Genomic DNA, 12223 nt, shown 5'->3' with positions numbered 1-12223 from the left:
AATCTCCAAAACATACAAGCAACTCATGCAGCTCAATATCAAAAGAACAAACAACCCAATGCAAAAATGGGCAGAAAACCTAAACAGACATTTCTCCAAAGAAGATATACAGACTGCCAACAAACACATGAAAGGATGCTCAACATCATTAATCATTAGAGAAATGCAAATCAAAACTACAATGAGGTATCATCTCACACCAGTCAGAATGGCCGTCATCAAAAAATCTAGAAACAATAAATGCTGGAGAGGGTGTGGAGAAAAGGGAACCCTCTTGCACTGTTGGTGGGAGTGTAAATTGATACAGCCACTATGGAGAACAGTATGGAGGTTCCTTAAAAAACTAAAAATAGAATTACCATATGACCCAGCAATCCCACTGCTGGGCATATACCCTGAGAAAACCATAATTCAAAAAGAGTCATGTACCACAATGTTCATTGCAGCTCTATTTACAATAGCCAGGACATGGAAGCAACCTAAGTGTCCATCAACAGATGAATGGATAAAGAAGATGTGGCACATATATACAATGGAATATTACTCAGATATAAAAAGGAATGAAACAGAGTTATTTGTAGTAAGGTGGATGGACCTAGAGACTGTCATACAGAGTGAAGTAAGTCAGAAAGAGAAAAACAAATACTGTATGCTAACACATATATATGGAATCTAAAAAAAAAAAAAAACAGTGGTCATGAAGAACCTAGGGGCAAGATGGGAATAAAGGTGCAGACCTACTAGAGAATGGACTTGAGGATACGGGGAGGGGGAAGGGTAAGCTGGGACAAAGTGAGAGAGTGGCATGGACATATATACACTACCACACGTAAAATAGATAGTTAGTGGGAAGCAGCTGCATAGCACAGGGAGATCAGCTCGGTGCTTTGTGACCACATAGAGGGGTGGGATAGAGAGGGTGGCAGGGAGGGAGACGCAAGAGGGAAGAGATATGGGGACATATGTATATGTATAACTGATTCACTTTGTTATAAAGCAGAAACTGACACACCATTGTAAAGCAATTATACTCTAATAAAGATGTTAAAAAATTAATTTCAACCTCAATAAAGCTGTAAAACAAACAAATACATAGAAATAAATTTTGTGATTTCCCCCATACATTTAAAAAGTACTTAACATTTAAAAATACTTGCTACTTTAGCAAGTATTTCCTGGCAGTCCAGTGGTTAGGACTCTGTTATTTCACTGCCAAGGGCATGGATTGGATCCCTGGTTCGGGAACTATAAGCCCGCAAGCCACGCAGTGCAGCCAAAAATAATTAAAAAAAATTTTTTAAATAAAAAGAGCACTTGCTTTGTCTACATATTACATAGTCAATTTTAAGTGGGTTCAAACTGCTATATAAATAAATAATGTTCCTGGGCATTGCATTATAATTAAATCAACATCAAGTCAGACTGTATGTACTAAATCTGTGGTGTCAAGCAGGATTCTTTCACCAAATCCACGTACTTACAGGGAACAGCACTATGGGCACAGTTAGTGTTACAGCCACCAGGACGGCCAGGCGTACCATGAGGAGAGGGGTGTCAAATGTGTACACTTTGCTGTAAGCATGAAGCAATTCATCTTCAACTTCTCCTGCAAAGAGGAAGAGGAGAACGAGTTCACTAGGTGTAGTCAAATCGACACTGTTTACCGAAGACGTTTTATAGAAGGAACACAGTATAGTAGAAAGAACCCAGGTCTGGGAATCCAAACACCTCTGTTTTTATCCTGTCTCTTAGCTTATGAGCTACATGACCTTTGTTCAAATGAACAAAGGGGCCCTGAAGCTTGTAAAGTTGCAGGAGGTAATATAAAATTGCTAAGACTCTTCTCTAGGTCATTTGCATTGTGATAAATCTTTCTCTGCTATACAGAAGCACCACAAAACAGAGGACAGGCTGAAGGTCTTCTGGTTGAAAGGAATGAAACAGCCAAGCCTCATCAGCCTGTCCCTCACGTCTTGCCACCTCCCTCCACCCTCACCTGCCCAGTGAGCCCCGAAGCAGCTTCTCCAAACCCAGTATGGAAACCCTAGGACAAATGATATTTAACATGTTTTCAAACTCAACCATTATGACTCCATCGTGACACTGAAAGACATACTTCTGGGGTTTTTCATGATTTTGTTTGTCTCACTGAGTTGAGACTCATTGATTAAGTAACAAAGATGAATTAGTATGATTGTTATAGGGTCTCCCAATGAATACCGCTATAAGATTAAGATGCTGCCCTCCTGGAAAACACACTTCTTTCAGAATTCCAGGCATAAATGACAAGGAAATGCTTACAGAATCAGATGTACTCTGATTTTCCCATTACTCCCCTCAAAATCAGACAAAGGGGGTTAAAAATACTTTCAAAGGCATTGACCCAATTTTCATTAATTTACAACCAGCGAAGAGTTAATGCCCAATCTAAATCAGTGCTTGGTTAAAAGCCAAATATTAGTAAAAAAAAAAAAAAACAAAAAAAAAAACCAAGCAAATGGTGCCCCCTCCAGTCTCTTCCTACCCAATTTGTCTTGCAATCAATTTAATTCACCAAGTCAGCAGGGAAAAAAAAAAATGCAAAATATTAGAGAGGCTTATTTTAAAAACATAGTTATGTTGATAACATTGATTTGTGTTAATGTTTGATTCCCTGAAATTTGTCTGTAGGGCCATGCTTTGTCGAAGAGAAGAACAATTCTGCTCCTTTTGTGTCCTGTTAAGATGCCACAGAGGATATGTTTTCGGCATAATCAAACGTGGCCATAGTCACTTTGTTTTTTGATAGTACGTCCCCAGATCGAAAGGAATTCTGTCATGTCCTTTTTTCTTAGGAAACCATTCACTATAACAGAATGGAATGAGATAATCCAGAAAATTTGTATAATGCTCTAAGCCCCCAGATTTGACTTGACTGGTAAACAAGAAGCAGGTTCCAGCTCAAGGACTTGGTAGTTTTTCTGCCATTTGCTTGGTAGTTAGTTATTCCACTAAAAGAGCTTTACAACATGCAATCTGATTCACTCTCACAGTATGTATGTAGCTTTAGATGGCTTAGAAAATCAAGCCAAAGAAATATCCTCTATCCCCTAAGGAAAATAATTAAATTAGAGGGACGGTTTTTACAAAATATGTGTGAATTCACAAATTATTATAACCTGTTAGGCAGCCTGGTTCAGTTTCCATTTGCTTAGGTCAAATGATGAGACTAAAATAGCATGTTAATTGAGAATGTGCACCTAGAGATCATGCTGTTTACTGAGAGTAATTAAAAGAAGTATACCTACCCGGATTAATGATCAGTCCAACTAGGATTTGCACAAAGAAAATGACTTTGACAGAGTGACCTACCATAAAAGGTTAGGTAACCAAAGAGGCCAGCAAGTAGGTACATGACGAGCATCCCCGTGATGGAAACATTTGACACCGTTTGCATCTTCCTCCGGGACCGACTGAAAAGAAAAAGAACACCGAGCTTTGGTTTTCTGAACAGATGAAAATATCACTACTTACAATTAAAATTTTAAAGATAATAAAAGAATGTGTGCCTGTGTTACTCGTTATAAAACCACATTTCTAGTGCAGAAACACAGCTTATTTAAATTTGCCTTAGGGAATTAGGGAGGATTTGTTTCCATTTTCTTAAATGCTACTTCTTTAGTCTTAGAAAGGACTATTTTCCTATATGAGGATCAGTTTATTTTATGTTGATAAGTATGCTTGTCTATTGAGTATTTAAGAATGTAATTAGCACAAAGGTCAAACTGGCTCCTAATGTAGAAAGACTTCATATTTCATAGTGAGATAGATTTGAGGATGAGAATCCACTAGAAACTGTACTCCCAGGAGTCCAGACAACCTGAAGCCTGATATCATTACCTGGACAGCTTCTGAAAACCATTCTAGAGGCACCTGACTGCTGACACTGGGGTAACTGCTATCACTTCTCTGTCTTTCGGCTCAGATCAAGTGTAGAGTAACTGCTACATGGGATTTTCCAAGTAAATCAAAGACATCAAAATAATTGAAAGTGCTCTATAAGTTTTTTAAGAGGTAAATCGGAATACATGGGGCAAGTTATTGTTATTTAGTGAGAACAAAGACTGAGGTTATTGATGTCTGGGTAAAGAAGATGAGCATTATAGGACCACCTCCCCTCAGGGTAAAGGAAGAAGCTGCTGTAGTGGGCTCAGACCCACTCATCCCCAAGGGCTTGTTAACAACCTCAAAGGGAAAAGAGTATTAAGGAATCATAGAATATCAGCTGGAAGAAAGAAGATTGTCTAACCAGTGTCTCCCTTATACAGATTAGACTATGAAGGCCAGATACTGGCACATCCCAGTGGTGGAATGTCTTCTAGGCAAGGGTTAAAGACTGACCATAGGTGACATCAGTGGCTTAGCCAGGCCACCCTAATCATAATTTTTGGTCTTCATGAGTGTGGGTCATTTCCAGTTCAGGTGACCTCACTTCTTCCCACCAATATTCAAATTCAAATTCCCCATGCTTGCCAAAATCCTTACAGACATTGGCTCATCCTCCCTCTGTCCTGAACCCCTCCCCTGATTCCTTAGGATGAAGGAACAGGAGAAAAGGAAGCAGTGAGGGGGCTGATTCACACCTTTGTGGTAAAAGCACATTACTGATGAGTGGTTATAGCATAAACCTCCTGTGAAGGCAAAGCTGTAAACCATGCTTGTGTATAAAGCACCTTTGAAAATAGAGCACATTTTCAAAGCAAATTAGAACGCTAAAATGATGGCTGCCTTACTCTTTGAGTTCACTGTAGATGGGAAGGACCTCAGGGTGGCATACAAAAGCAAATGCTAGGATGGGAATTGCATAGGCCGTCTGAAAAACAAAGACAACACCGCATGTTTAGCATTTCAACACAGAGAGCTACCCCCAGGCCATCTCAGCTTGTGAGATAAAAACTCAGAGGCCACGTTGCTAGGCTCTTGGAAGCCTAGACCTCTCACTTACCCGGGAGTTGAATACAAAGTATTTGGGCTGACACTTGTCATCACTGTGTGCTTCATACTCTACTCCACTGCCGTGAATAGAGCCCTTGGCCTGTTTCTCATCTAGCTCTGCAGGATTCTGGTGGGTGTAATCCATCATGAAGTTCACACCACCACTCTCAGAGTTGTTGGGTAACATCATCACGTGCATTGGAGCTGTATTGTTGACTGTCAGATTCCCAACATTGTGATCCAGAACAGGCAGAGGGCAGGGTATTTGGAATTTCTTGTAAATCACCTAGACCCGGTCATTAACACAACAACAACAAGTCAGCCTTTTGAGGAAAACAATGAAACAAAAATCCCTGTGGGTGGTTTATGGGGTAGAGGTGAGGGAACTCTGCTGAGGATTCCTTTTAGACTAATGGACAACAGAGACTCCCTCTAGCCTCAGTCTGATGTAAGGAGTTGGAACTATGGTTGGCAACTCTCTCCCTTAGAGTCAACAAGAGAGTATCTTGCGTGAATCTATCCCAAACTCCATGCATACTCTTCCATGAGAAAGATGATCATTTTCTTGCTACGTTGCATCTCTTTCATGTCTTCAAACTAATGAAAATATGGATCATCAGGAAATTCCCCCCTCCTCCTTTGCCTCTTTGGGGAAATATTATATACATTTTGGCATTCATGATATTAGCATAAATCCCCCCTTTTGGAGGGGAGAGGGAGTGGGGTGGGGAGAGGATTTCTTTCTTTAATTCCGCTGTGGTCACCTTCTCTTCATGGGTAGAATGAGTAAGAGAAAATGGCTGATTCATGTAAATATGGCTAATTCTACAGCCTACTCATTTATCTTCTGGGACTCCTCACTTATTTTTCCTCCACCTGTCTAAATACTGGGTTGTTGTCACATTTCTGCTTGAGGTGTTCCTTTCGTCCAAATATACATTCAGTATGCCTAGAACATACTATTAGCAATGGTCTTGACATTCTAACTCAACTATTTTGAAACTCATGACTGTTCTTTCCTCATTCCAAATTAGAAAACAAGGAAATTGCTTGTGATGCAAGAATATTTCATGCTAATGACGTGCTTGAACAAAAATGAGGACACCAATTCAGGCACTGAAAGCATCACACCCCTACCAAGTTACAAGGATCATGTCAAAAATCACTTACCACACTGACAAAAAACACCATGCAGGTAAGAGAAAATCCACTGGTATAACCAAGGTAACCTAGGGGTTAGCAGAGAAATTCCGGAAGGTGAATATGGCATCCACAATCAGCTTGCCTCTTGGAATACAAAATGAAAATAAAAATGGAAAATGACTTTACCTAAATTTTTAAGAAGAGAAAGTGGAAGAATGATTCCAACTGACACAAATATGACGAGGTAGTTGCCATTGACATACCATTCTCTAGAAAAGAGAGACCAGAATATTAGGATCAGAAAAGACCAAGTAGAATGAGTCTCTTGATGTTACAGAGAGAGCAGAAGACATACCCAGTATTTTCTTCAAGTCCCATGAACGCTCTGATTACTTCAGGTAGTTCGTATTTAATAATGAAGAGGTAGCTTGACATGGCTAAAATGGAAGACGTGAGAGCTTAGTGGTGGGCACGGCACCAAAGTCACAGGCAAGTTGTGAGAAGTCCAGGCCTTGGTACACCCCTCCTTCTCAGTAATTCCCAAAGCGAAAGAAAAGCCACCCACTATGTATTCTGTACTGTTTCCAAGTTCTTCTCATGAATAGACATTCGGCCCTTTGGCTCTTGCCTATGGACCTTTGCTAACAGTATCAATGCTGATTCTGTGTTAAATCCAGCTCTGAGGTTTTCAGAGAAGCTACAGTTTCAAAGTTTTTTTTCCTGGAGTCATACTGGATTGATAAAAAAAAAAAGTACAAGAGAGGATAGCTTCTCTAACCTTTGTCAATGAAGTTTTTTCTATATCCTTTGTCCAAATAAGAAATCATACAAAGTGGCAAAATTTCTTGAACGTCTAGACAAGTGATGTATGTGTGATCATGTACTCTTCTGAATACCTGATCTATAAAATCTATAAACCCTCTCCTTGGAAAAATAGTTATGCGTATATGCATAACATACAATTTTGCCTACAATTGTAGGGATGTATGCAACATCCCTTTCTCAAGTCCAACCGCTCAGTGAAGAATAATACTAATTTGCTATTTCACACGTGATCAAAAGACTCAATTGAAAATAAAACCGACAAGTTTCGCATTGCAAGGTTTAAGTGTGTGCTACATCCTTCTGGTGAATTTTTGCTAACAGACATTTGAAGCAGATATCTAAGTTGCAGATCGAACTATTAATAGTTTAAAAATATTTCCTTAATCTCAAATGAAAGTAATAACGGTGATAACAGTTCCCCACATTGTTTAGTTCTGCATGTGATCAGCTGAAAATCCACATGGAAGAGCAAGGTGCATCTTATCATCTTCATTCCACAGCTGAGGATATAAAAATTTTGAGAGCTTAGCTGACGTGTCCAAGATCGCACAGCTTGAAAATGACAGACCACGTCAAAAATATAAGATCCCTGATTTCACGCCAGTGTGTCTTCTCTATTGTGAAATGAAATGATTTTTACAATACCTGATATGTCTTCTGTAAACATGATTTGGTTAATCTTTACAAAGACCTTGGCTAAAGCTAAATCTTACAGAGGGTAAACAGAGGAGATATTTCTGATTAACTGGTTCAGCGAGGTACCATTCAATTTTAGAGCTATTAGTTGCTGACTCTCAGTGATGTCACCACTGTTAATGTGTTTGGTCTTCGAAAATTCAGAATGATCCAGACCTGTCTGGGTAATGTCAACATTATTCTGCTAATGGTCAGTGTTAATTTTTCAGGGGATTGAGAAAATTAAATGTTCTAAATGTGGAGTTGCTAAATACAGAAATACAAGTGATTTCTTTTAGGCCACAATAACCACTAATCACATAGAGTAACCAAAGTGAGAGATTTTCAGGAAAGGTGTATGAAATTTCATCTCACTCCCTGAAAGCCACACTGTGGGGTGAGGGGCGTGACTGAGAGACCATGTTATAGTTTATTCCATTGTTTAGAAGCATAATAGTAGCTATACTTGGAACAATAGACAATGCTGTTGCCACTCAGCCCGTTGGGCTCAGGGCTAAGCGTGTGTATGTCCAGTTAGTTCAGTGGTCCAAACAAGTATATTAGATCACCTATGAAGAGATCCTATGAAAGGCTTGATATTTTAAATCTTGATAAGGCTGAGAATTTGAACCAAATGTAAAGCAGTTTATTTGGTGGGGAATGGGGGACTTATATGCTTGGGACCCAATGCCAGTAAAATGAATGAAACAATTCCAGTGTTACTGCCGAATTCTACCCAGGACTGTAGTCTTACTATACAAAAAATATGAAAGACATAAATACAAATCATTAAGATATGACTGATTTTATTTATCTGCCTACCAACTATCCGTTATCAGGAGCAGGTATAGTTGGATAAAGGTTACTAAAGAAATTGCTGCATTCTAGAAATGCTGGCTAATTCCAGTGATTTTATTAATCAAGAAGAATGACCTCCTTGCAAGATCTCTGTGTAAGTTTATTGCAGCATTGTTTACAATAGTAAAAAACCTGGAAACGATCCAAAACTGTTCATCAAGGGATTCAGTACACCAATTATGGTGTATTTATACAATGGAAAGCTCAAAAGCCATTAAAAAGAGTAATATACAAAAACATTCAAGGTATATTGTTAAATAAAAAAAGTAAGCGGTAAATCAGAATTAGAAGATGATCCTGTTTTAACAGTAACAATCTATTTGTTAAATTTGTCATAGAGGAAAACCTGGCACGGGTTTTTCTAAGGATGATTTACATAAACATTTCTTTGTAATTTATATATTTATGTAATGTTTTTGTTTTTCACAATTAGCATATGTTTGTCTTATAATTATAAAAATGCCATTTAAAAACAACCAGGAGGGCTCCAGTGACATGGATATTGAATCCAAGAACTGGAGAGGAAGGGTCCATGTACTGAACCTGTATTATTATGACACTGTGAGGATGAACTATTACTCTCAATTGCATAGGTGGAAAAATTGGACTCAGAGGTGTGAAGTGATTTTCCCAAGGTCATAGATAGTGACAGAAACAAACTCAAATTCAGGTGTTATCAGGCACCAAAAGTCTATTCTCTACTCATGGATTTTAAAATGTCTTTTAAAAAACAGTGACATACCAGATAAATACAAACAAGGCTAAGGGGGCCCAGAAGAGCTAGTACCTAATAGCCCAGAGAATGATGGATCATGGAGCAAACAGAGAGGGAGAGCCAGAAAATGTGTATGTGTTAGGTCTGGAGGATTGTAAAAGTAGGGGAACTAAATATAGTTTGTTATAGTATGACACAGGACACATAGGGAACAGATGATAGATAGATAGATAGGTAGAGAGAGAGAGAGAGAGAGAGAGAGAGAGAGAGATTGGGGTTTGTAGGAAAGGTATCAGAAAGGTAGGCAAAGGAAAGATGATGAAAACCCTTATATGTCAGACTAAAGAGTTTAAATTTTATCTTGAAAATCATGAGGGCATGCTGAAGAAGTTTATGCATGTGAGAAGCAAGAGTAGATCTGAATTTGAGAAAGTTAATTTGGAAGATGAATTACAGATGGAAGAGGGGAAACTAAATACAGGAATAACAGGTAGATGTCTACTGCAAAAGTCTGAACAGAATTAGTAATCACCTGAAGTGTGATAGTGAGACTAGAAGGAGAGGAGAGATTCAAAGGCTAAATAAGAGAAAGAATGGATAAAAGCTGGTATTTGATTGGATTGTCAGGGTTAGGGAGAGAGGGAAAAGTTTAGGCTGACACCCAGATTGCTGGCTTAAGAAACTGGATGCTGCTGGTATTGTTCACTGAAATGAAAGAACAGAAGTATAGAATAACAGGTTTGGGGACTGGGTAGGAGGTGAGGAAATAAGTTCTACTATGTGGTGATGTAGTCCAGGTCGTTCAAGGAGACTTAGCCAGTAGGACATCTGAAATATGGGTCAAGATGCCTTTTGAGGGTCAAAGACACGATAGGACCAGTGAAGCTGGTGGGCATACATATCACCTGGAACACTAGTAAAAAAGTGTACTTCTCGGCTCTCCTCTGGAAGGGCTCATTCAGTAGGAATTAAAAGAATCTGTAAAACCAAGAAATCTGTGCTTTATAATGCTTCCGATGCCTAGCCAGATTTTTACCTTAGCACAATTTCTAGGGATACTCTACAGTGGGCTGGCTCTGTGCAGGCTGTGTCTCAAGGACCCCAAAATTTGGCTATGTGCCTCAGATACTAAATTTTCCCTTTTATGAAACAAACTCAATCATACATGTGATACATCAACTGTTTGGGCAATGACAGATATAAGCACTAATGCTTTAACTTTTAAAAGGAATAATTAAAGCCATTTGAAATCAAGAAAGGTTTTATTTTATATTTTAATTTTAGAATTTATTTGGTAGGCTTTTATATAGTATTTCATTTCTTAGATATTGCTATTTTCAATTAAAGAGGGATTAAGGAGCAATTAAAGAGCAAATCTATTTAGGAAACTCTCCTTTTGAAATTTAAAAATGATAAAACAGCTATTTTTCTGTATTTAAAGGGCCTGTTCATTGCCATTGAGTTTTCTTATTTCTTGAACATCTTTTTAGAAAGTTTAAAAGCCAGATCCTCTTACCTCCAATGTTCTGCATTGTAATGGAAATAAAAGCTCCGATTTTCCCAGGCCATCCAAATGCCTTTTCACCTAGTTTTTCATAAATTAAAGATCCTATAATCAAAAATGAAAAGAAACTTGTTTAAAAAAAAACCGTTTTAGTGACTAAAATATTTCTATGTAATTCTCCACTGGAGCCTCAAACATGTAAATAAACACCATATAGAAATTACAAACCCCAAATACGCAATCTCAAAAGCCATTACAAAATATGGTAAATGTTCTCCAAACAAGAAGCGATGCCTTCATTCATCTTGGCTCCAGGCAGCAAGTCAGAACTGTTATTTCTATCATCCACCAAAAGTCTCTTTCTCTATTTGGCTTGAACCTGAGCAGGTTGACTTTCACTTGTCTCACTTGCCCAGATAACTAAAAACATGGAGAGACCATGTGATTGGGGTTAGAAGAAAATGAAATGTAAAATTGACCAACACCATCCTATAAGTATAGAGCTAAAGGCTGAAATACCCTTTAATGAGATCAAAATAGCATGTCTTAGGTCTAGGGAGTGGCATACCTCCTTCCTTCGCAGTCTTTAATAAAAGATGAACTGAATAGAGAGATAGGATTGCCACGGCAAGCAGCATGATTCTGCGAAGGGAATAGAGAGGAGACAATAATGTTTCTATAAAAAATAAGATGTAATATTAGATGTTACAATACATTATTACACTGGTCTTTTCAATCATTAACTTTCCAAGAGTATGTGGATTTGGGGGAAGCTGAAAAATTCTTTTCAGAACTCCACCAATGCCCTTAAATGTCCCAGCACTGGAATTGGCTTTATTTTATGGGCCAAAACGTACTATTGGAAGTTCCTAACGCACCTTTTTTAGTCTTACATTCTACCCAGTAGTAGAATCTGGTTTATAACTTAGATGCCAGATGCATAGCAAAATTAGCAAATACTTACTCAGCATATGGGTATATGTACACCATATCTGTGGGATATTCCCATGAACATTTATAATTGAAGGGCTATTCAATGACCTGACTAAACATTAATCTAAAATCTAGAAATACAGAAGTCAAAGCAAATTCTGAGCTCCGTTACTACTGAGTCTGCATATTAGATGACAGTGATCAGATGTGTGAACCAGAGGGTCTGACAATTGCCTGTATAATAGAGAAAACAGAGAAAGGTAAGTCTAGGGTGCAGGAAAACCTTTGCTGTATTCAGAAAAATCATTTCTGGTTCAGGACCCTCCACATGTCACCAGGCATATATGATTTCTTTATGTATACAGTGATCAATGCTTCTCCAAAAAACAAGAATTGGACAGCAAAAATAAAGAGTGTAGATAGAAGCATCTATATAATAAATTAATGCACAATACTGAACTTTACCTGAAATTAAAAAAAAACCTTATCCTTTGTTTAATATGATGAGAGCATACCAAACAGTCTCCCCTCAATTGATCTAATTCTTTGGTAATTCCTTGGGAAGTCAATGTTACAAATGTAGATTTAGACCGAGT

The 12223-nt window shown here is 38.2% G+C and overlaps 1 protein-coding gene across 2 annotated transcripts in view; it reads right to left on the bottom strand.

The window, feature by feature from the left end:
- Nucleotides 1-12223, bottom strand: part of SLC38A4 (solute carrier family 38 member 4) — a 67002-nt gene that overhangs the window by 9739 nt on the left and 45040 nt on the right. For both annotated transcript variants that reach the window (XM_032645609.1, XM_032645608.1), the window contains exons 5-13: nucleotides 11263-11336; nucleotides 10707-10799; nucleotides 6473-6554; nucleotides 6304-6386; nucleotides 6145-6203; nucleotides 4985-5260; nucleotides 4773-4852; nucleotides 3352-3452; nucleotides 1482-1606 (exon numbers count right to left, since the gene is read on the bottom strand). In XM_032645609.1, coding sequence (XP_032501500.1) covers nucleotides 1482-1606; nucleotides 3352-3452; nucleotides 4773-4852; nucleotides 4985-5260; nucleotides 6145-6203; nucleotides 6304-6386; nucleotides 6473-6554; nucleotides 10707-10799; nucleotides 11263-11336 — 973 coding nt within the window. The remainder of the gene's footprint in view (nucleotides 1-1481; nucleotides 1607-3351; nucleotides 3453-4772; nucleotides 4853-4984; nucleotides 5261-6144; nucleotides 6204-6303; nucleotides 6387-6472; nucleotides 6555-10706; nucleotides 10800-11262; nucleotides 11337-12223) is intronic.

This window comes from Phocoena sinus, chromosome 10 (assembly GCF_008692025.1).
Source record: "Phocoena sinus isolate mPhoSin1 chromosome 10, mPhoSin1.pri, whole genome shotgun sequence".
NCBI classification, from domain to species: Eukaryota; Metazoa; Chordata; class Mammalia; order Artiodactyla; family Phocoenidae; genus Phocoena; species Phocoena sinus.
This window is presented reverse-complemented; position numbering and strand designations above follow the sequence as displayed.